Source organism: Sus scrofa, chromosome 4 (genome assembly GCF_000003025.6).
Source record: "Sus scrofa isolate TJ Tabasco breed Duroc chromosome 4, Sscrofa11.1, whole genome shotgun sequence".
NCBI classification, from domain to species: domain Eukaryota; kingdom Metazoa; phylum Chordata; class Mammalia; order Artiodactyla; family Suidae; genus Sus; species Sus scrofa.
The window spans coordinates 90,251,854-90,276,410 of record NC_010446.5 but is presented as its reverse complement, the minus strand read 5'-3'; the positions used below and the strand labels follow the sequence as shown (position 1 = coordinate 90,276,410).

General features: G+C 50.3%; 2 protein-coding genes across 24 annotated transcripts in view; one reads left to right on the top strand and one right to left on the bottom strand.

Moving 5' to 3' along the window:
* PEA15 (phosphoprotein enriched in astrocytes 15) lies at nt 269–12,811 on the top strand. Its single transcript, XM_001928960.6, has 5 exons — nt 269–866; nt 2,075–2,405; nt 8,967–9,140; nt 10,482–10,637; nt 10,791–12,811. Exons 3-5 carry the CDS (start codon nt 8,969–8,971, stop codon nt 10,853–10,855), a joined length of 393 nt encoding a protein of 130 aa, XP_001928995.1. The 5' UTR covers nt 269–866; nt 2,075–2,405; nt 8,967–8,968; the 3' UTR covers nt 10,856–12,811.
* The window catches only part of DCAF8 (DDB1 and CUL4 associated factor 8), a 48,344-nt gene continuing 36,938 nt past the window's right edge, over nt 13,152–24,557 (bottom strand). For 22 of the 23 annotated variants that reach the window (XM_005663194.3, XM_021088541.1, XM_013996863.2 and 19 more), the window contains 7 exons: nt 23,763–23,835; nt 23,229–23,286; nt 22,610–22,717; nt 20,569–20,699; nt 16,702–16,821; nt 15,952–16,068; nt 13,152–15,121 (listed from right to left, as the gene is read on the bottom strand). In XM_005663194.3, the coding sequence (XP_005663251.1) occupies nt 15,005–15,121; nt 15,952–16,068; nt 16,702–16,821; nt 20,569–20,699; nt 22,610–22,717; nt 23,229–23,286; nt 23,763–23,835 (724 nt within the window). In that variant the 3' untranslated portion in view covers nt 13,152–15,004. The remainder of the gene's footprint in view (nt 15,122–15,951; nt 16,069–16,701; nt 16,822–20,568; nt 20,700–22,609; nt 22,718–23,228; nt 23,287–23,762; nt 23,836–24,557) is intronic. The other variant, NM_001244434.1, reaches the window with a different exon arrangement.

Sequence of the window (24,557 nt, the reverse complement as noted above, 5' to 3'; positions counted from 1 at the left end):
GTGATTATGTGCTGCTTGATAGCGCCCTCCCTTCAGCTCTTGTTTGAAAGCCAAGACTGAGCCCAAAGAACACTTCCTTGGGGAGGCCTTCTCAGAGGTGGCCCCTCCGGCATCTCCTTCCTCTGGGCTCCCCCTGCACTAACCACCTCTGTTCTAGTGCTCAGCCCACTCCAGCCGAGCTCTTCAATTCCACGACTGTCTCCCCCATCCAGACTGGGAGCTCCTTGAAGGCAGGACTCCAGGCCTTTTCTCTGTGTCCACAGGGCCTGGCACACAAAAAAACGAGTCCCTAGGAGTTCCCGTCATGGCTCAGTGGTTAACGAACCTGACTAGTGTCCACGAGGACACGGGTTTGATCCCTGGCCTTGCTCAGTGGGTTAAGGATCCTGCGTTGCTGTGGCTGTGGTGGTGACCAGCAGCTGTAACTCCGATTGGACCCCTAGCCTGGGAACCTCCATATGCCGCTAGTGCGGCCCTATAAAGACAAAAAAGACAAAAACCAAAACAAACAAACAAACAAAACCCATGTCTTCATCCAGCTTGTACCCATTTAACAAATGTTTAATACACAGTATGGGCACTGAACCAATACAAAAATATGATGGAACTTATTTTTGCACCGATCCGTGGAAGGTCCCACTAAATGGTAGTGCCCATGTTTTAAAAAACACCCATCTGCGCCAGTCACTAGAGACTTACAATTTCTACATCTAAGAAGAACCCTGTGAGATAGGTATCAGTGTCCCCAGCCAGGACACTGAGGCTCAGAGGCATAACCTGCCCCAGAAAGGAGTAGAGCCAGCGTGAAGCCCAAGTCCCTTCTACCTGGCTGCCTCTGGAAGACCTGGACCCTTCACTGACTGTAGGTAAGTCATTTAGTTTCTCTGAGTCTCAAAGATGGGTCAGCAATATCGGTTTCACCCCTACAACACAGAACAAATGAGGTCTAGGCAGAGGCACATTGTGAGGGTGTGTCACTATCCAAAGGTCAGTGACAGGGCACTTTGGGGGAGAGGATGGTGAAAGGAAAGAAAGGAGGAACTCAGAGTTCCCGTCATGGTGAAGTGGAAATGAATCCGACTAGGAACCATGTGGTTGCAGGTTCAATCCCTGGCCTCGCTCAGTGGGTTAAGGATCCAGCATTGCTGTGAGCTGTGGTGTAGGTCACAGACGAGGCTCGGATCTGGCGTTGCTGTGGCCCTGCAATAGGCTGGCAGCTATAGCTCCGATGAAACCCCTAGCCTGGGAACCTCCATATGCAGCAGGTGCAGCCCTAAAAAGCAAAAAAAAAAAAAAAAAAAAAAAAAAAAAAGGAGGAACTCACCTGAGGCTTCCTCTGGGTCTCTGCCAGGCTGTAGCTGGAAGTGGCACAGACACTGACGGGGCTCAGACCTCTTCCCCCGCCACACTCTGCCAGAGTTGAGGAGAGACCCCTTAGGCTGGAAATGAAAACAGATGCTTTACCACTTCTTCCTTCCCTCTTTCAGTCTGGCTGAGAATCTGGGGGAGGAAAGTCCCTGGGGTGGAGGGGAAGTGAGAGCTGCCATGCTGGGCCTGGGCAGAGGGGCAGAGTTGGGAAACAGAGCTAAGCGTGGCATTGCAAGTTGTCTATATTTGCATGCTGAGCTCACTGCTGCTCTTTTTCTCCCCAGAAAAATAAAATTACATCATGGTGGGGGGAAGGCAGAGGGGTGGTATATTTGGGAAAGGTAAGAGGACCACAAGAGGCCGGCTGGCATCACCCTGGAGAGAGGTCTGTGGCTCCAGGGCAAGTGAGGAGGTCCCTGTGTTGCTTCTTGCCCCCAACGCTTCCTCCAGCCCCCACCTTCCAAGGTAGATAAAACTGAGCGGTCATTATGGCTCCCCTGACCCAGAAGGGGAAGAAAAAGGTTTTTCCACATACTAAGCCAGGCAGCTAAGAGGATCCTGAGGCCAAAGGCCTTCCCAGCCCTTAAACTCTAACTTACTCTTCGCCTCCCAGGGTCCCAGCCATTGTGGTCATTGAAAGGTCGTAAGGGGAAGGGTGTGTTCCACTGGGAAGAATTACATCTGAGAACTGGGTTTCGCTCTTTAGGGTGAGAGGCGGCGGCGCTCCTCCAGCCCTCCCCCACTTCTGCCCCCAGCCCGGGAGTCTTCCAGAACCCCAGCCCCCTGCTGCCTCCCCTCCCCCCACTCCCGCCGCTCCCCGCCCCCCGCCCCTCCCCGGCTCTGACATCACTGGCCAGCCGGGTGGGGTGAGGCGGCGCTGGGCTCGGGCTCCGCGGGCGGAAGAGGCGGCGGCGACAGCAGAAGCGGCGGCGTCGGCGGCGGCGGTGGCGGCGGGAGCCGAGGAGGAGGCTCCGGACGCTGCTCAGGAACCGGGGACGCCGGAGTGCCCGCTCCCCGAGCGCTCAGCCCCAGAGGCGGTGAGAGGGCCGAGAGGAGACGTGTCTCGGGGAGGGACAGATTTGGGGTCTGGGCTTGGAGGGGCGGCGATCCGGGACGCCCCCGGGGGCAGATGCCGAGCGTGGGGGCCCCGGACGGGTGCGCTCTGTGTCGGGCCCCACGGGCTCGGTCTCTGTCGGTGCGCCCCGAGCGCGGAGTGTCTGCTGGAGGCGGCGTGGCTCCGGCCGCCCATTCCACGCTGAACCGCAGTTGGGGAGTCGGACCGGGGCCTGGGGATTAGGATGGAGCCTGCTTCCCGCCCAGCCGGCTCGGCCGGGCCAGCTCCCACCCCTCCCTCCCCTTCTCTGGCTCCGGGCTCGCCGCGGTTGGCGGTCTCCTGGCCCGGCCCAGCCTCAGTTCCGCGGCAGCCGCCCCTGCTCCGAGGGCTCAAACCTGGCGGCTGGCACCACGTGCCCTCACCCAGCCCTCTGCACCTGGGGAGGAGGTGGGATTGTTCAAGGCTTGTCCAGAGGGAAGGAGTTGGGAGCTGGGGAGTTAAGTAGCTAACGTCAAACCCCTAATTAATATAATCCGTGTCAAAAATGACAGGGACACACACACCTACGAGAGACACGCCAGCACACACGGTGACACACACCCATGTGACTCTTACACACATCGACTGCACACAGCAAATCACAAACGCCCCTGCACTACGCATCCAAGCCCCCACCTCACTCCCACTGCTTGGAAGAACATCAGTCTAATAGGACAGCTAGCTAAGTGGGAACCACTGTCGTCGGGTCCACCCTAATTTTCTGAGCATCTTCTCCGAGCCCTTGGCTTCGGATGGCCCCTCTTTAAAGCAGTGAGAAAAGATGGTAGAAAATCCCGGTCACACTTGAGGACAGAGAGACAGGATGTTGAGGGTGAGTGAGCTTGGTGCTCTGAAATTGGGTGAGTAGGGAGGGAAGGGGCTGCTGGTGGCCTCTCTTGCTGGGTCCAGTTGGAGCTTAGGGTGCTGGGAGTGGCTGGCTTCTGAGCATGTGAGTGGCCAAAGGATGGAGGAAGGGGTGGAAGAAACAGAGAGGGGGAAGAATGAGTATGAGTCAGCCAAGGATGGAGCCCAAGTCAGAGAGAGAGAATGAGGGGAATGTGTGTGAAAGGGAGATAGATATCAAGAGAGGGACACGGAGGGACAGAGATGCCATCAGGGAAGAGGGAGAGGAAGAGCGGGGAGAGGGCTGGGGAATGGAGGACAGAGCAGTTCAGAAATTAGCGAGGATGAAAGCAGGATGGGGGCAAGACCACCGGGAGTTAGGGGAAACATGCTGAATTTGTTTTGTTTCCCCCGTGTCTGGCCTCCAGGCTGTCAGAACGATTAGCTTTAATTGCTCTTCCCTTTGTGGTTAAACACTCCATTGGGGAAATTGCCAGAGATGCCCTAGGCTGCCGGCTGCCCTGGTTGCCTACTTCCTCACTTCCCTGACACCTGTGCTCATCATGTGTGTGCGCACGTATTGTCTTGCATGAAGAGGACCAGCGTCACACCCTGCCATGCCAGCCCCTCACTCTCCTACACGCAGCCTCTCGCACAGAGCAGTGATGGACATCACCACCCTGCATGCAGCCGACCAAACCAGCCCCCTCCCCACCAAACTTACTCTATCTCTGCTAGAGCAGGGACACCCACTCCTTCCTAATGTAGCTAGTATAGAAGAGCCCAGAGTATTGAGATGGGGTCGCTGAGTGGCAGAACCTAGGAGTCCTAGGTATTCTTGGCTGCTGCCAGGTGGAACTAGGATGAAAGCCCATTGAAAGGACAGGAGGCAAAGAGAGACTGAGAGACTAGGGAAAGAGATAATAGCTAAGGCAGAGACAGATGGGAGAGAAACTGAAACAGAAGTAGGGAGAGATACAACCAGAGGAGTAAAGAGCAGCAGGATGCCCCATTCATCTTCCTGTGCCCCGCCTGATCCAGTGCCAAGTGTCTCTTGATGCTCTCATCTTTGGTCTGGCTCTTTCTTTTCCTATTTTTAAATTTTTTTTTATTTTAAAATTATTTTAATTTTTTTGCTTTTTAGGGCTGCACCCACAGCATATGGAGGTTCCTAGGCTAGGCGTCCAATTGGAGCCGTAGCCGCTGGCCTACGCCACAGCCACAGCAACGCAGGATCTGAGCCATATCTGCAGCCTACACCACAGCTCACAGCAACAGCCGGATCCTTAGCCCACTGAGCAAGGCCAGGGATTGAACCCACATTCTCATGGATACTAGTTGGATTTGTTTCCACTGAGCCGCGACGGGAACTCCCTGGTCTGTCTTCTCTTAGATGGTTGCCCAGAGGTAACCCATTTTGCTTCTTGGACTGAACATTTTGAGGTCCAGGTGTCATGCCCCACCCCCTCACTGCTCGACTGACCCTGGAGGCTTAGAAACTCCCTTCCTACTTTACAGGAATAAAGACATCCCATTCCCACCCCCTAAAACGCTAAATAGAAGCTAAACGAAGAAATGAATTGAGTATGATATTAAAGGACTAACTAGAAACGAACTACAGGACTGCTTGAATTTGGGCCTAGATAAAATTTAAAGTGGGAGCCCTGTGGAGTTCCCGTCGTGGCTCAGTGGTTAACAAATCCAACTAGGAACCATGAGGTTGCGGGTTCGATCCCTCGCCTGGCTCAGTAGGTTAAGGATCCAGCATTGCCATGAGCTGTGGTGTAGGTTGCAGATGCGGCTCGGATCCTGTGTTGCTGTGGCTCTGGCGTAGGCTGGCGGCTACAGCTCCAATTGGACCCCTAGCCTGGGAACCTCCATATCTCCATATGCTGTGGGAAAAAAACCAAAAAAAAAAAAGTAGGAGCCCTGTGCTCTCCCTTCCCACCCCCTCTGCTTGACCTTGACCTTCCTACCCCCAGCCCCAGGCAACCAGATAGACTTGAGTGCTTAGAGCCCCCTCCCGCTCACTGCAGGCATCTCCAGGTCCTCACAGCTCCCCTCAGCCTTAGGCAGCTGCAGCAGGTGTGAGGGAGGGAGAGGAGCAACTCCTAATCCTCTGGCTTCTTAAATTTACTGGGGATTTGGAACCAAATGCTAGGGAGAGGGGATAATCGTGAATTAATATCGAAATGCACGGAAATTCTTTTGATGCTGCTGCCTCCTCCACAGGTGGTTATCCCATTTTGCTGGGCTTCTCGAAGTGCCCCCAGGGCTGCCCCTTCCTCCCCCAGTGCCCACAGAGCACCCACCTGTCATGCTCCCAACTCCTACCCAGAAAGTCAGAGTATAATGATCCTTACCTCCTGGCCCTCTCCCTTGGTTTGACTTTTGTCAGAGCCCCACCTGGGCCTGGCTGGGAAAGAGAGGAAGGAAGGAAGGTGTGAGGAAGCGGTGAGCCGAGCATAGAATGATCTGGGAGGGAAGGGGACTGACTTCCTGGCAGCCTGGGCTCCGGTTCCCGGTTCCTGCCCTAGTATCCTGTCTCAGGAATGGCCTCCACCCAGGCTGCCTGGTGTTCCCTGGGCAGCCTTTGCTCTGTTCCAAAGATCAGGAGCTGTGAGAGTGGGAGACGACTCCAGAGGCCCTAAGGACTTTTGAATCTTGGGTGAGAAAAGTGACATGCGTGGTGGAGGAGCCAAGCTTTTGCCAAGCCCCGCCAGGGCCAGACTACTCAGGGACAGTGGTTGACCAGTGAGTGAGACTTGAGAGCCAAGTAAGGAGCTCCCACCTCCTCACCCCTCCAAACCCCCCAGATTCCGCTGTCCTTGCCCCTGCCGCCCCACGCAGGTCTGGGCAGATGGGATCTCTCCAGGGAGGTGGACAGCCAGGCTGCCTGTCCTCGCTCCCTCACAGGGTCTTTCTCCTGTCCTTTCTGTCTCCTCTTACTCACCACTCCCCACATCCCTCCCATCCAGTGGTGTCATTGTCCTGACGCCTGAGGGGGGGGCGGGGAACCCAGAACTGAGGTTGCCATGGTAACCAGTGAGCCGAGGCTGCAGCCTTCTCATCGTGGACTCTGTGCTCCTTGGCCCCCTCCCCACAGGCTTCCTCATTTGCAGCCTCAGAGGCTTCCCCCCTCCCACCAGCAGTTCTCTTCCTCCATTCTGTAGGCTCCCCCTACCCTTCCTCTTTCCTCTGGATGTGAGCCTGTGATTCTCTGCCTTCTTACACTTACTCTCAGCTGGTCCGACACAAACACACAGACCACATACACTCAGAGCCACACATCCAACACTGGCACATACACATCCATCACCACAACATCCAAACACACCCACAGAGAGCAGCCACTGCCCCCTCCCTGTACCTGTGCCCACACCCAGGGAGCAGTGGCCATCCGGGGGATCCTGGCTCTTACACGTTCCCATCCCCACCCCCCCCACCCCTGTTCTTTTAGGGCCTCGTTGTATCTGTTTCTCTTAAACAGCTCTTACCCACCGCCCGCAGCCTTTGTGGGTGGGTGTCTAATACACACTAATCCCTTCCCGCCCACCTCCCCTGTAAGTCTGTGTTTTTGATTCAGTCCTAAAACTTAACTCCTCCCAGGAGATACACACACACACACACACACACACACTCACTCCTCCCACAGAATCTCTCTATTTACAAACTCTTCTTCCATGTGCATGCAGGGTACTATGACCCTAAATCCTGTCCCATTTTCCAGCCGAGTGTTTGGTCCCAGGGTCTCCTCAACTCCTTCCGGTGGTGCCCCTTTTTTTCAGCTCTCCCCACAGCTCCGCTCCATTATTACCCCCATCTCCGAACCCCCTTCCCAGCATTCCTCTTGTCCACATCCCCCTCTTTTCTGTCCTCGGATTATCAGCAGAGGGAGGTGGGGGCTGGACTCCAGAGCCTGCTGCTCTGACCTAGATTTCAAGGCAGAGACGGTTCCTGGTGCTGACAGTCAGAGAGCATTGTTCCTGGCCCAGCCTGGCAGGGCCACCGCTGGGCCCTTCTGTCTGGTTGCACCTGGGTGTGCAAGTGAGCGTGCCTTTAAGTGCCTGTTTCTTGTGGGGGTCATGCTGGCCCTGGTGCCTGGCTCATTGTGTGTCTGTGTCACGGTGCCTGCCACCAAGGGAGGCTTGTTTGTTCTGGTCCAAGCAGGGGTCTGAGAATGAGGCCTTCTGAGTCCATGCCTCTTACTATGTAGTGGCTGTGCCTCTCTGCCTCAGTTTCCCTGCATGTAAGCCGGAAATAAAGGAAGATGGGGTGTGTCAACTAGTCCCCTTCTCATATTCCCGGCCCCGTTGTTGGGGTGATTCGTGGGCAGTCTCAGTCAAGTACGAGGTCATCTAGCTCCTTGCCCCACCCCTTGGTCTAGCCAGTGTTTATGGCATAATTAACTTCTTAAAATGCTTTATACTTTTCTAATTATAAAAGAAAGACATACTCATTGTGGGGGAAAAGGCTCCCCTTTTAAAACTCACCACTGGAGTTTCACATTTCATCACATCCAGAAAGTTCATTCTAAGGTCTGACCTTCTCTCCTCTGGTCTTAGCCACATTTCCTTAGCCTAGTAGAAGGAAGGCCTTGACTGTTTTTTACCTTTTCATCTGAGGGTCTTCATGAGGAGGAATGGGGTGAAGGACTAGATGAGATCGAGCCTCCCCCAGCCTCCTCTGGGAGGGTCACATGGAAGGTAGTGCCAGCCGGATGTTGATGCAAGCAGGAGCGGCAGCCCCCTTCCTGCCAGACTCTCCCAAAGCTGCATCTGAACCCCTTCCCCCTGCCACCCAGCCAGCCTGGGAACTGGGCAGGGGGCCAGAGCCAGCCGCTTGGTATTCTTAGGCGCGGGGGCTGTAGGCATAGCACAAAGGCTAGGAGAGAGGGTTGTGTGGAGGCCCAGCAGCAATCAAGGGAGAAAATGGGCTCCGCAAAGGTGGGGGTAGCCCATTGCTCCCCCCTCCTCACACTACCCCGTGAGACCTAATGACTGAATACAGGGCTGAGCATGGAGGGGCCAGGGGACCATTAGCCCAGGCTACTAGGCATCCATTCAAAATGAGTCATTAGTGGGGTGGTGGGGAGTTGATGTGAGGGGGACCCCCCTGTGCTTCTGGGAAAGAGTAGAAGCTAGAACACATGAAGTCCAATCAACCTCCTCCAGCCCCTTTTTAGCCTCTCACTGCCATGGCAAGCCTCTCCCTGATCATTGTTTTGGAGTCTATGTGTGTGGTTTTTGTTTTTTTTTTTTTTGACAGTGGGAAGGGTTGCAGGTGGGTGAGGCAATTCTGGTGGGGGGACTTGGAGAGAGCGGGTGAGTGAGAAAGTCTCAGGAGCAGGTTGCTATGGTAACCGCCTCCTCAGTCGGGGAGCTGTTGCCAGGGTTACTGTTAGAGGGGGGAAAAGGAAGAAGAAAGATGGTGGAGGGAAAGAGGTGTGACTTTTCACTCTAGGCTCCAGCTTGGCCCCTAGCTTCCAAGTTGCTTCCTGTCTACTCCTGCCTCCCTTAGGGCTTCCTTTTCTGTAGCCCCAACATCCATGTTCTAGGCACATGCCTGGTGTGGTTAGAGGAGGGGCGTGTAGTGCCAGTGAGCAAACCAGACCCTGTACCTCAAGCTCAGCCTCCTCTCCCTTTGTTCCCCTCAACCTCAGTCATGGCTGAATACGGGACCCTCCTCCAGGACCTGACCAACAACATCACCCTTGAAGATCTGGAACAGCTCAAGTCAGCTTGCAAGGAGGATATCCCCAGTGAGAAGAGTGAGGAGATCACTACTGGCAGTGCCTGGTTTAGCTTCCTGGAGAGCCACAACAAGTTGGACAAAGGTAGGGGAGGGGGACACAGCCATCCTCCTACCGTCAGCCTTTCAGGCTCCTTCATTCAGTAAATAGAAATGGGCTCAGAGCTCCTATACAAAGTGTGCTCTCTGACAAGGCAGGGTAAGAGGGATGCTCTAAGAGAGTACAGGGGCCCTAGAGCAGTGGTTTTTACATTCTTCATATTTCACCTTGCCATTAAAAATATCATTCAGAAAAAAAATGTTACTCAGATCCTACTGTGCTATCATCACATATATAATGGAACATTAAAATAGAAGTTAAAAGTGATAAAACTTAAAGCCACAAGCGCTAACATTTTCTTATCCGTTTCTAGAGACCAGTGCTCTGGAAAGAGCTTTAGGGAGGAACAAATATTTTAAGATGGCCCTGAAGGACAAGTGGGATTTCAAAGGCAGGATCCAGAGGACATGCTAGGCAAGGGGACCTGGTCGCCCAAGTGGGAGAGTGGTGTGTGGAAAAGCAAGGAGTTCTGCTTAGCTTGGCTGGGGCAAAGGGTATGTTTAGAAGTGACTGGAGGGAGTTCCCCAGTGGCCTAGCAGTTATGATCCAATGTCATCATTGTTGTGACTTGGGTCATGGCTGTGGTGCAGGTTTGATCCCTGACCCAAGAACTTCTCCATGCTGCAGGTATAGCCCCCCCCCCAAAAAAAAAGGTGAAGGGAAAGGTAAGGTAGGTCTGTGCCATGTAGGGCTTTGAGCAATAGGGTATTTGATAGGTGAGGTGAGTGACATGAGGCCCTGCAGAGATACTCATCTGTAGCTTGGGTAGCAGAGAGGGAGGCTGCAGCAGGAGAGGGAAGGAGCCAGGCAGGGAGACAGCTGCAGTCTGCTAGAACTGGCTGTGGAAACCATCCTTTTGGTCATGTCTGTGCTTCCTCATTCACAATTACCCTTCTCACTAGGCCCAGAATCTCTCCTGTGTGGTCTACAGAGTCCACCCTTCTAGTAGCACATGTGCTGCTGGGAAGACTTTTCTGATGGTTACTTTGAGGAAAGGCAGAAGAGGGACACAGTTGGGTGTCTGGAATTTGGAAGGCCAGCTAATTCTTCTGTTCTTCTCTCCCTTCAATGTGGAACCTGGTGTTTAATCTAAATTCCTCATTCTGGAAACTTCACTGATCAACCATCTGCCCTTCCTGGGAACAGTTCTGCTTTTTGGTACCTTAGCTGTCCTTTCCTGGCTTAGTAGCCCCTCTTCCTCCAGTGTTGCCTCCTCCAGTAACCAATGTGAGCAGCTCGGCCCGGGTTTCAGAAGCCTGGTCTGAGAGTGTAGGGAAAGCTGACCTCTACAGCTTGGCTCTGACCTTGTCTCCTGCCTCCCTCCAGACAACCTCTCTTACATCGAGCACATCTTTGAGATCTCCCGCCGTCCTGACCTCCTCACCATGGTGGTTGACTACAGAACCCGTGTTCTGAAGATCTCTGAGGAAGATGAGCTGGACACCAAGCTGACCCGTATCCCCAGTGCCAAGAAGTACAAAGGTAAGGGGTCATGCCTTTCATACGCACCTCTGCCCCCTCCCATGGTTGTCTGTGGAGCACTTGAATTTCGGAAGAACAGAGGCTGATGCTCAGTTGGCCTGCCTGGTGCCTCCCATGACTTTTGTCCCTGCGCTCATCTCTTTTTGCCCCCAGACATTATCCGGCAGCCCTCTGAGGAAGAGATCATCAAATTGGCTCCTCCACCGAAGAAGGCCTGAGCAAGGGGGAGGAAGAGGAGGAAGGTTGGACCTTCATCGGACCACTCTCTTCCCCCATCCTCCCGGGGAGGGTGCAAGGGCACCCCCCGCCACCCACTTACTAACCTGGTCCTAACCCCCTTACTGTGCGCGTGTGTGTGTGTGCGCACGCTCTGGCTGTCTGTCTATATGTCTAGCTCATCTAGTTCCTCCTCCTTGTGAGGGGATGGGGGTCAGGGGCTGGGGGTTGGGGGGGGCTCAGTTTCCCCACTCTAGGGGGAGTTGGGGGCTATTTCTATGCAAATAGAAATGGGCACATTTCTCCTCCTTCCCTTTCCTCCACTCTTCCCCCACATCTCTAAAGTGTGGGAGCAGAAAGGACCTTTATTTTCCTACATTGAGGAGGCAAGGTGGGAGGCATGGGAGAGGTGGGTGAATCTAATAGAAAGCAGTGGGAGGGAAGATGCAGAGACTACCCAACCCCCGCCTGGAAGGGTCAAAGAAAAGCCAGAGTTCGTGTCCGTACCCCAGTGCTGGACTGGCTGAAGAGTCTAGTTTCCAGCTGTTCCTCAGGTTGGAGGGCCTGGGCACGAGCAGGTTCCTTTTTGCTCCCTCTCATGGGCCTAGGACGCGTAAGAGCCAGGGAACTGAAGAGCGAGGATCACTGGATCTTTTCTGGCCCCAGAATTTATCCCATGGAGCACCCAGCATTAGATCCCGCCTCCGCCTCTGCTCTGGAGACTGCTGGGAACATGCCCCACTGGGGCTGAGTGGGGATGAGGGCAGAGTCCCCTCTTCTACTCCTTTATTCCTACTCAGACTGTTGCACATACTGACCTAGGGAGTTCGGAGAATTGAGATCCTTAGGTTTTAACTCTAATCCTGCTTCCACCTAGAGTCCCAATGTGGTTACTGCAGGCAACCTTTCCTCTCTCTGCAGTCAAGAACCCCTCCCCAAGCCAGAAAGGGGATGAAGTTACCTACGGTGTTTTCTGTTGCACTGATCCCCAGTTCAGTCCAGGAGGGGACCTGGTAACCCCTCTCCCTCAATATCCTGGCACCTTGGGCTTACGAGCGCCTCCTAGCCAAGTCACCAGAGTCCAGTGACCCCAGCCTCCTGCCTGTCCCAAGATACCCCTGCCCACCCTGACCGTGCTAACTGTGTGTACATATATATTCTACATATATGTATATTAAACCCGCACTGCCATGTCTGCCCTTTTTTTGTGGTGTCTAGCATTAACTTATTGTCTAGGCCAGGGCGGGGGTGGGAGGGAAATGCCACAGTGAAGGGAGTGGCAGAGACAAATTGCTACATAGTCAAAACGAAAAAGAAAACTTAAAAAAAAAAAATTCGCATGTCAAGAGACTATTTAGAGTAAGTTTAAGCTAGGAGCTTTTAGGATGTGGGAGCAAAGCTTTAGGTGGAGGGGAGGGCTGACTGTTGGAAGAGGGAAGAAGCCAGACTGGTTGGAGAGCACCCTTCTACTCCTAACCCAGCCCAGCCTGCCTGTCCCTTCTGGCCACTGCTGCGGACACCTGCCTTAACACATACACCTCGAGTATTCCACAGGTTTGCCTTAAAGGACCTTCCCAAGTTTCCCCAGCCCTGTCTGGCTTCTCCCTCAAGAAGAGAGAGGGATACCTGTAGAACTAAGGAGGAGAAGGTAAGCATGAATTGTCCTTCCAAGGCAGCATATGTTAAGTGAGATTGAGAGAGAGAGAGAGAGAGAGAGAGAGAAAGAGAGAATGAGAATAAAGAGTTTCCTTCAAAGAGAGAAGTTGAGATGGGAGAAGGGAGACAGGGTCATTTTCAGTGGAGTCTAGTAATTTCTGTAAGGCAAAATAATCTAAAAAGACTAACCTGCCCACCCACCCCTTGTACTGCTGTGAAATTGCCCCTATCCTGTGCTCCTCCGTCTGCAGTGTGCACGGCCTTGTTCTAACCCTGGAATAAAGGTGATTGATTGTACTGTATTAAATGATTCTAGGATTTCTATGAATGACCAGGACTGTGGAGCCTCTGGATGACTGGGAAGGGAGGGAGAGCAGTATTTACCCCCAAATCCTAATTGCAGCCTGGAACAGGGGCCACCTAATATCATCTAATATCTCTCCCCTCCCCCATCTGCTAAGTATCACTGAACTGTGGGGCCTGTTCCACTTACAGTCCCCGACTGGAGCCCAACCACTGGAAACATGGATATCCCAGACTGCACTTCATAAAACTGTACTAAGACCAGGGCCGCCTCTACTGGAAGGAGCAAAACGAGCCAATCAGGAATGAATGGCCCACATATCACACACACAGCAACAGTCAGAAAAAAAAAAAAAAGCTTTACTGAGAGAAAATACACAACAAATTCCAGAGTGCACGGTTTTCAGCCCACTCCATCACCCCACCAGCAAGAAGAACACAGACCACTCAGTCACCACACATTCCCCACTTCAGGGAGGAAGTGCAGCAGCTAACATTTGGTCTGAGTGCTGCTAGGAAAAAGGGGCAGGAGGAAGGAGTATCTGGGAATTCCATCCTTTCACTCTTCCCTTCCTTCCTGTCCTGTTCTAGTAGAATCTGACCGTCCCAGGATGCAGAATTCCTGGTGGGGGGCAAAGAAATAGCAGCAAAAGCATTTAAGGGCAAGAATTCAACTGGGACTTTCATATTCAGTGACCAGTGATACGACAGGTGTCTGAGCCCCAGCCACCTTAATCATTCCTTCAATCCCAAAAGAGGTGGATAAGGTATACAGTCAAACCCAGGAGGTCTCTCCCTGTGCTCTTCCATGAGGAAGGGAGCTGGTGTGGAGTGGGATGGCTTAAAGAATCAAGCAGCTAAAGGTAAGACTGTGTTTTCTGTTACACACAGTACTAGGAGAGATGGCCTGCAGTGGCAGACCTCTTCCTGAAGCCACAGTTCAGTCAAGTTTTAAAGATGGGCCAGTCTGTGGTTAAAAGAGCCATCCTGGGAACCCCCACAAGACTTAAGGAGAGGTAGGAGACCTGGGGCAAAGAGCTAAAAGGGGTTTCCCAACCCTGAAACCACGGCAGGAAAGCAGGGAAAGGCAGGATTCAGGATCTTTCCATTCTCAAGCCTCCTAAAGCCTAAAAGGGTGAGCCCCAATCTCCCAATGGCCATACACAGAGAGGAGGGTGACCCCAAGTGACACCTCCGCATCATTACTCTCACTCACTCTCCTCTAAGTCCCTTTATTGCAGTCATAGAGAATATATAGTATTTAAACTTTGACAATAATTTTAATGTGATACATCCAATTTTAACTTGCTTTTTAATATATTTATAGATATAAAAGTAGGCCTCTAACAGTGATAGGGACAGGGAGATTGCTGCCACCAAACAAACTTTTTTTTTTTTTAAAGTAACAAAAGAGGTAACATCCTTCCTATTCTTCCACTTCTACCCCTCCTCCCACCTCCCCCCAACCTCCCTCACCAGACCTAGTGAGGGAATGACAGGATGAAGAGAAGAGAGTGAAGGATACATAATCAAGTGCAAAACACTGTGATAATAAGTACAGAGAATGAATGAGGTGGAAAACAAAGTGAAAAGTGTGGGATGGTTAGGGGCTCTAAGGACCTCCCAGAGAAACAGGATCCTGGGATAGGGCTGCTCAAGGGGAAGAAAAAACAATGCAACTGTCATAGACTTTTTAAAAATAAAGAAAATAACGTCAAAACCTAAAACCAAAGAGAGAGTGGCCCTTCTACCACTCCCAGTCTGGCCCCTTGGTACTGAACAGCCAGTTAACCCCCCACCCCCCACCCAAGAAACAAGGGAGATCAAAGAAAAGGAAACCCCATTCCTTACCCAAAACCAGTTAACAAAATAGGCTCCCCCCTCCCAAAAAAAAAAGAAGGCTTTGGGGAGAGGCCATTTCTGCTGAGTCCTGCGCACCTCTCCATGGAACCCCATTGCAGGGCTCAACTCCCACTCTTAGATACCCCTGCAGGTTCGCTCTCCTCTGGCTTGTCCTCCTGGGATGTCTTTTTTTTTTTTTTTCTCCTTTTTTTTTTTTTTTTTTTTTTTTAAATCTAAAGCAAAAATGTCCAAAGTGCGTTTCTGCTGAATGTAAGGGCCTGGGACAGGAAAGGGCTGCCCAGGCAGGATCAGGTTGGCAGCCCTGGCCTGCCCCTCCTGGGTACGAGGCCTCAGGATGGCATACACTGCACCCGGTCGGGGCCCTCCTCCTCGTCCGATGTGTCTGAGGAGCTGGGAGACTCATCCGAATCTGCGTCTGTGGCCCCAACCCCAGGTTCTCGCCAGCGCTGTAGGATGGGAAAAGCTTATTAGTAATTACCCTGGAACAAGGACAAGCCTGTCAGGTCTTAGCTAAGATTCAGATACTCTAAGCCAGGGGTCAGCAGAATTTTTCTTTTTATTTTTTTGTCTTTTTAGGGCTGCACCTGTGGCGTATGGCAATTCCCAGGCTAGGGGTCTTATCAGAGTGTAGCTGCCTACTTATGCCACAGCCACAGCAACGCGGGATCTGAGCCACGTCTCCCTGACCCACTGAATGAGGCCAGGGATCGAACCTACCACCTCATGGTTCCTAGTCGGGTTCGTTAACCACTGAGCCACAACAGGAACTCCCAGAATTTTTCTTAAAGAGTCAGACAGTACATATTTTACACTCATGGGCCACATCTCTGTCACAGCCATTCAACTCTACTATTGTGGCATGAAAGCAGCCACAGACAATACATAAATGAATGGGTGAGGCTATATTACAATAAAACTTCATTTACAAAAAACGAGCACATGCCAAATCTGCCATAGTTTGCTAACCCCTGCGTTAGGACTCTTCTGGCTCAAGGAGTTTCTCCTCAACTCCTTCCCCACCCTCATGCCATTGCTTTTATGAAGACAGCATTGTGCATGCATGGTGATGGAAAACACAAAGAAGACAACACCAATTTCTGCTAGTGGCTCTTCTAAGACTACATCAAGGCTTTGATGGGGATGGGGGATAATGGATAGGAAATCCAACCAATTTCACCTGATTTCGTCTAGAGCAGTGAGGAAGTGTGCACTGTGGAACATTACCCTCTTGAGAGGGTCAACTGCCTTTGGGAGCTCACTTCCCACTTCAGCTTACCCGGTGATGGCGTCTCTGTCTCAGGTGATGCATGAGGAACCAGAGCATGTGGCTATCAAATAAGTCAGTGTGGTGTAAGCTATCTTCATCCCGTTCCCGCTTGTTCTTCTTAATCACCTGAAATCGAAAGGGGGAGAGTGGATAATGAATAGGAACACTGGACCTGATCAGAAAAGGCTGGTGTTCTAGCCCAATAAAATCTTCCCTTAGGGAGTTCCCACTGTAGCACAGCAGAAACGAATCCGACTAGGAACCATGAGGTTGAGGGTTTGATTCTTGGCTTCGCTCAGTGGGTTACGGATCTGGTGTTGCCGTGAGCTGTGGTGTAGGTCGCAGACATGGCTCAGATCTGGTGTTGCTGTGGCTGTGGCCTAGGCCGGTCAATGTAGCTCTGATTAGACCCCTAGCCTGGGTCCATATGCCAGGGGTGTGGCCTTAAAAAAAAAAGACCAAAAAAAAAAAAAAATCTTCCCTTAGGAACTATTAACAGAGTGTAGCATAACTAGATCATATTAGAAAAGGATGCCCCACTTTCATCCATGGAAAAAATGTCTCCTGTCCCCATCCTACCATCATCTAGAAGCACTGGGGCTGTTCCTAGAGAGGCAATGACAGGAACGTGGGGGAAGGGGAGGGGTTAGAGAAGTGCCTTTGAAGGACTGTACAGCAGGTTATTCCTTCCTCTGACAATGAAAATTCCTAACTGTACAAATAAGCAGAAAGAAGAAATCTATATAGCCAGCCACTTACATCCTTTAACCCTGTAAGCTCAGTGGAAGTTTCGGCTGTGGGTGCCCAGATCTTGACATCATGGTCTAGGCCACTGGTTGCCAGCACAGGCAGGTGAGGATGGGGCTCAAGACAATTTACCTGGTCAGGAGGAAAGGAAAACACAGGCTCAGGAGTATGTGGAATAGCGTTTAATAAACACTACTCACCTCGAACCAAACAACAAACCCTGATGAAATCAGGTGCAGGGAAAGCAGGCCCATTCATCATGACCCGAGGGCAAAGGGCCCTCAGGGTAGAGAAACAATGGGCACAGACGGAGTATAAGAGCAGGCCTATCTCTCATTTCCTACATTTAGGTAGGGCAGTCTCATCCCCAGACCCAGCCCTAGGGGTGGGCGGGTGACTGGCCAAGCATACTGCTGGCTTCAGAAGAAGGCCAATGAGGTCCGTATGACCTCATTCTCTCCAGATTCCACAGTTCCAACTTGCCCAAGGCTGGAAAAAACACCTCAGTGGCTTTCACCAAGTGGCAAATAAATTTTTAAAAATGAAAAAAGCAGCAGCTGCTGCTGAGCCCCTAGAGAAGACTCAGAGAACAATTACATTCACTTGGCACTGTTTACTAGAACTGGAAAGAGGCGCAGACTGGGAAGAGGCTGATCCTGGGGAGTGGTGGGATAGTGGAGACACATCTGCTTGAGAACCCTGCACCTCCCAGGGGCCAGCACCCTGCTCTCTGCCATGAAAGCACAACAGCCTCGACCATAGGACAGCACAGTACAGCAGGGCGGCTTCCTAGGGCACCCATCACTTCAAGCTAAGCCACCCTCCAAGCAGGAGGAATGAACTTCAGCAGCCGAGTGGAAGGCTTTCTGGCTTGGGCAACTTCCTTCTATCCAAAGGCACCTATGCCCCCTACTGTCTGACTTGGAAACATCAGCCTTCCTGGCAGGGCAGGACGGGGCAGGGCCGCTCTCATCCCCACAGGAAGAGCTGGTCCCAGATGTAGCTGCTAAAGCATTTGGGGGCTTTTAGTCAGATGAAGAATAGATAGGAAAAGCACCCAGAAGGAAGAAGGTGTGGTCTTAGCCATTCTTCACCTCACCCTGTCCCATCTTGCAGCTGCCCTACAGTCGGACAAAACAACCCTTGGCAAACGGCCTCTTTTAGCTCTCTCTGGACCAACCTTCTCTGCCTTGCCCACACATGCAGAGAGCAGCTGATAGGAAGCCAAGGTCGACATGGAAAATACAACTGACCTACAGTCTTCTGATCTTCGTCTTCCATTTTACAAATAAGCAAATTCTCAAAAAACACCAAAGCTAAGTCTGAGTAAAGTAGAAACCACATTTTCCCTTGTTCTTCTTTCATTACACATATCAGCTCACTGCAAAGTCTACATTTGGGCTCTTTTAGGCAAAGAGGTGGAAGAGGTTCCAGCATCTGGAGCATGAGGAGGCACTAGACAGAAAAACTCCACTGCCAGGAAATACTACGAAAAGATATGTGACAACTTACACGTACAAACCTGAATTCATTCCTCCATCTTCAGATAAGCCCTTGCTACCCTTCTACTCTGACCCAGCTGTGCTTGACATGTCAGTAAAATAGAGTATTCATGAGGACACTGGTTCCATCCCTGGCCTTGCTCAGTAGGTTAAAGATCTGGCCTTGCCATGGGAGCTACGGTGTTGGTCACAGACATGGCTTGGATCTGGCATTGCTGTGGCTGTGGCGTAGGCCAGTAGCTACAGCTCCAATTCTCCAAGCCTGGGAATTTCCATATGCCTCGGGTACGGTCCTAAGAAGACCAAAAAAAAAAAAAAAAAAAAAAAGAGCGAGAGAGAGAGAGAGAGAGAGAGAGAGAGAGAGAGAGAGAGAGAGAGAGAGAGAGAGAGAGAGAGAGCAAGAGCGAGAGCGAGAGCGAGAGCGAATAAATTACACGCAGTTAGAGCCTGCAGGGGGAACCAACGGAGTGCTTCTGGACCAGAGTACCTTGTCACTTCACCTGACCTGTCTGAATGCCAGGGTTTATACTGTCAACAATGTCTGAGCAGAGAAAAGAGCTCTGGTCTCAAAGACTGGGCTGGGGGAACGCAAGGGATGGATAAAGGAGCAAACTGCTTTTGGGAGACTAAGGATTGTCCTTTGACATTATCCCGTACTCCTGTACCTGAATTGAAACAAAGAAAGGACTAGAGTTTGACCCAAAAACAGTATCAAGAGACCTGGCCAAGGTAGACAATAATTTCAAAGGTCCCTTCTAGTTCTACTTTGATACAGAAATGCTAATGAGTCTGCATTAAGGCTGGTTGCCTGGTGACCCCACTGCTGGAAGGTAGCACAAAAAAGCAAAAGAAGCCAGGTAAGGACCACATGGATCATTCAGCTCACAGAGAGGCAAGAACAAGCCAGGAACCTTGCTGCAGGGTGAAATCTCTATACCTCTTGTTCTAGGACCTCAGTCTTAAAACCACTAAAACTCAGGACTGGGGCCCCACCCATCCCAAGCAGATACCCTCCCCACCTGAGCACCTGGATCAATTACCAAACCCTGGCACTGGCTGAGCTGAAAGGAGACTGGCCTGTAGAGTGATTTTGGAAAATGGACAAGTGCAGGCTGGAAAATGGACAAGTGCTGGCCTGGGGGTGCGCATTCAGGCTTGCATCTCTCTGGAACAGAATGCAAGACAATAGTTTACGATGAAGAAAAGATTCACCGGCCCCTTTTGACTTTCTTGTGATTATATGCCTACTACAGAATTCTCATTAAGGCTCCAGTGTTTTGGGTTTGTTCCCTGCAGATGATGGAAGAGGACCTATGGAAGAGTAGGAAATGAATCAGGCAACAGTGAGATAACTTTAAGTTCTATACTCTTATATAGAGCCATAGAAGCCTTAGATCTATACTGGTCCCAGGTCCCCCAAATTCAAAGGAAACCAGAAGAAAATCTAAAATAGCCTCGCATCAGGGTAAGAGAAGAAGCAGGATCCTGATTACACTGAACCATTCTAAATTCTAACACCACTTTGGATAAACCTCCTTAAGAGATGGCTGGGTTCCTTGTAACTCCCCACTGCTTAGAAGGAATGAAAAGGAAGACGGACCGAGAGTCTCAGCCATTCCTTAGAAGCTCTTAACAAGACTATCTTGAGTAGTCACTACAGTGTAGTTGCCCAAGTTGCCTATTATTTTCTGCAGTCCAAAAACCTTGCAATAGAAGGCTACTGAGTCCTTCTGGACTCCAGGTCTCAAAAAAGGAAAATACAGTTAGCCAGATACATCTTAAGAGCTGACCACCCTTCACTGCCCAACTCAGGATCATCAGGCTTCCTTTTTCACCCATCTCTATGAGGTTGTCTGTAGAACTCAAAGGATAGGCAGACTATGATATGATCATAGGTTGTATAGCAGTCCAAAAAAATGGGGGAAATTTTCTTTCTCCATATATAACGTTTGTTTATATCAATGTACAGACCATACGCTGATTTTCCCAACTGTCAGAAAAAAATGCTCCTTCTAGCTTGTATTCACCTAACTAGCTACTTACTACACTGTGTAGGATGGTATGCCCTGAACTCTCTAATATTTTTGTTTTGGAAAAGGTCCATGCCTAGAGATAGCTCACTCAGGTCAGAGGTTCTTCTCTAAGATCCCTTTCTCTTCTTAATAAATAGTGCCACAGAGGGCATAAGACAGGAAAGGGAGGAAAATATTCGATTAAAACCACAGCACCCCCAGACTAGGCTGCCTTTTTATGTAGCTAGCTAGACCTCTAAGACATGGTATTATGTTGTCAGAGTGAGATTTTAGTGGCCCTGCTAAAACCTACCTTTATGACTGGAGAGAGGAGGAAGCCAGCAAGCCCAGCACACCATACTCACCACGCCTCCCTTGTCCCCCTCCATGAACTGAATGATCTGGCAGGATGATTTCTCCCAGAGGAAGATGTGCCCGCAGTCACTACCGCTCACCACAAACTCACTCTTGGGGCCATAGAAATTGACGCCTTTTACTAAAATGATAAATGGAAGGATAGACCACATGAAAGTTGGCAGCAAGCCTATATATATTTACCTCACAGGAAATTTAGTTATTCACAAATCTCAATCAGCTAAGAGCCAAAGAATTCCTTTCACTTTCACAAAACAAATCAAAGGATTATGTATGTATAATAGAACAAGAATCATACCAGGAGTTCCCATGGTGGTGCAGGGGAAATGAATCTGAATAGAAACCATGAGGTTGTGGGTTCGATCCCTGGCCTTGCTCAGTGGGTTAAGGATCCGGCGTTGCCAAGAGCTGTGGTGTAGGTCGCAGATGTGCCTCGGATGTGGCATGGATGTGGCTGTGGCGTACACCGGTGGCTGCAGTTCTGATTCAACCCCTAGCCTGGGAAACTTCATACGCCACGGGTGTAGCCCTAAAAAGCAAAAAAAAAAAAAACAAAAAACAAAAAACAAAAACGCACCAGTCCCAGAGACTATTTATACTCTCCTCAAGAGGTCCACAGAGCTGAGGTGCTGGCACCAACAGCCTATTTCTTTAGTTTACACCCTACAGAGCAAGGACAGGTCTAATGCCCTACCTGTCCCATGCTGAATGGCCCCAGCTCTGCCCACTCCTAGGTAGCACGGTCCTATGCCTTAGGATTATCCTTGGTATGTGTGCTTCATCGGCACCTTGTTAATGCTTCCTGGGTCAACAAGTGACCTAAGACTGGTGGAGGTATACGCCACAATTGCCTATAAGAAGCAGCTGAACAGTAAGGCCCCAGTCTGAAATTAACAAGAGAAGCCAGGAGTTCCAACTATTCTGTCCAGTTCCATACCAGTCATGAGACTGGAACGTTTTCTTCTGTATGCCCATAGAAGGACTTAGCCCATAGGACTAAGATCCAAGTACAGGTTTTTCCCTCTCTTCTTACCAGCGTAAGAATAAAAGGAAAACTAATTGCTCTCTCCCAGTCAACATTATGACAGACATCTGTTAGGAGTGCTAACGACAACAAAAAGCAGTGATTCCCCAATTTTTCTGTACATTAGAATCATACAGGGAGTTTTTTAAAAATCCTCATGAAGTTGTACCACATACCAGTTAAGTCAGAATGGATGGGTTTGGAAGTCAGGCTTCAGTATTTTTATTTATTTATTTATTGCTTTTTAGGTCTGTACCCGTGGCATATGGACGTTCCCGGGCTAGGGGTCGAATCAGAGGTTCAGCTGCCAGCCTACACCACAGCCATAGCAACTTGAGATCTGAGCCATGTCTGTGACCTACAACACAGCTCACGGCAACACTGGTTCCTTAACCCACTGTGCAAGACCAGGGATCGAACCCGCACCCTCATGGATCCTAGTCAGATTCCTTACCGCTGAGCCACAACGGGAACCCCCAGGTTCAGTATTTTAAAAGACTGCCAAGTGACTTCGCTGTGCAGTAAAGTTTGGGAACCCTGGACAGAACAAAAAAGGCCAATCTTCACTGCAAACTTGGGTAAGCCACTATCACCATTCCTCCTCCTTTGCTTCATTCAAAAGAATCATTTCCTCTTCTTCCCTAGAAGTATAAGCTCACCTCGCTATTTTAGGCAATTCAGTACTGCTTACTAAGGAGGGCTTTCCCAAACTCCCTAATAATAAGTCTTTTAAGTCCTGAAGTTACCTGAAATCATAAGAAAAATAGTCAGTCTAGTCTCCTTATGCCTAAACCAAGTAACATCACTGCAGTGGTGAGAGATGTTCCTGAGCCCTCTTCTCCAGCACAGGAGGGCCCATGAGAACTCCAGCCCAATTAGAGATACCATTCTCCTTGCCCTCGGTGACAGGCAGCCTTACTCAGTTCTATCGGCACAACCTGAAGGAGATACTACAGTTCTCCAAGCCAACAGACTTAGGGTACAGAAAACTAGAAAGACAGCCTCACCTGTGGCGTTATTTCTGTGGCCCTTGTATCTTTTAATATACTGGGCCCCATCACTGTGAGAGGAGTTGAAGAGGTAAATGTCTTCATCGTTGTAACTGGCCAGGAGCTCTGCCAAGAACAAGCACACAGCAGTGAAGGCAAAGGCTGAAAAAAGCTAGGACCAGCAGTTGGGGGTTGGGGTGGGGCTTCTTGCCAGTAGTGCCCCCTCCTAATACCCAGGTATAGCACCCATCTTACTCTGCTGGAACAGCAGGCAATTCAGGCGTCTAGGGTAGACAAGGAACACGCTGCCAACTCAGGGGTAGCAGAATGCTCAGAAAGATTATACCCATTAATTCGGGATGAGTCAAAGGCATAAGAACCTGCACAGGCAAGTAGCCTGGGCTTTAGGACAGATCTTGCCAAATATCATCGGCAGCATTCTCCAAGTGCCTGGCATCTCTGTGGGTCATCTGCTGCATCCTCCCACTGTGTGCTCACCATCAGCAACTACTCCCCAGCTGCTCCATCTGGAGCTAAAGCACAGTGGTGAGCACTGGAGGGCACATGCCTCACTGGCTCAGCAGCTCCCTAGACAGAGGGGGCATGCCAGCCTAGGAGCTGGGCCCTGCTCACGTACCTGTGCCGTCGTGGCTGTACACAAGACAGGTGATGTTTGCTTTGGACTCACTGTTCACCTGCAATAAGGAGCAGATACTGACTGATGCCCCACCCCCCCATTTGTTATACAACCTTTAGGAAACAGGTTTTCCTTCAAACTCCCCTATAATTTCTCCCACAAACTGAGAGAGAGAGAGACAGAGAGACAGAGACAGGAGTACAACTGATGAAACTTTGACCACCTCAGGAAGGAGAGGGCTATGTGTTGGTTGCCTGTGTGCTAAGCCACTTCATATACACATTATCTCATTAGGCCTTACCACTGTGGTACAAGGCAGTTTTCTGTAACTCTACTTTGTCAATAAGAAAACTGAGGCTTACAGAGGTAAGGTGACTGCTCAAGATCACAAAGCTGGTAAGGGGTAGAGCCAGGATTCAAGTCCAAGTGTTTGACTCTTAAGTCCAAACTCTTCCCACCATACCAACAAGTTTGGGGACAGGCTTGGGATTGAGTCAGGGAAGCCTGGAGCCACTGGCCCATCATGAATCTTACCAGGTGATGAGGACAGAATTTCTTGAGTACTCCATTGTTTTCATTCTCATCAATTTTCCTCTGGTCATAAATCCTACAGTGGAAGAAATAATGAAAATGTCAGAACTTAAAAACATCCCTTCAAGAGTTGCAATTCAATGGCAGAATGCCAGGACAGATAAAGGACATTTCCCAACTAAGCTTCTGACTCATGCTCCTCTCAAAAATCTTCTCTCACCCTGCTTCCAAACCAAAACTCTTATCCAGGTACTTCTCATTTCAAGTAGTAATCCTAAATTGTATCAGTTTGAAGTAGCTTATCTCTTCTCCCAGCTTTTTAAAAAAAAATTTTTTTTATTATAATTGATTTACAGTCTCTTAGCTTTTTACATCATTTATAATTTATTTGCACTGAAATAACATTTTTATAGAGCTTTTTGTGTGTACATTGCCTCTCCAATAGGGTTTATTACTCATGGATAGAGACCAGGCTTCATGTGAGTCAGTAGGTCTTCAATCCCTTCTTAAAATTTTCTTGGGTGAGTTCTCCATCTAGTTCTCCCCACGACAACTATTACAAACCACCTCAGGACTCCCTCTCTCCTTTCTTCATTCCCCTGAAGCATCAAACTACCTTCACCTTCTCTCATCTTTCCAATCCAAACTTGAGTCATTCATGCACCTATTTATGACACATATATTAGGTGCCAACTATTACACCAGGTGCTGGAAATAACAGTGAAGAGAAACAAGACAGGTTCAGTCCCTGTCTTTGCCCATCTTCCAATCTCAGAGCCTCATATCTCCACAGCTGCT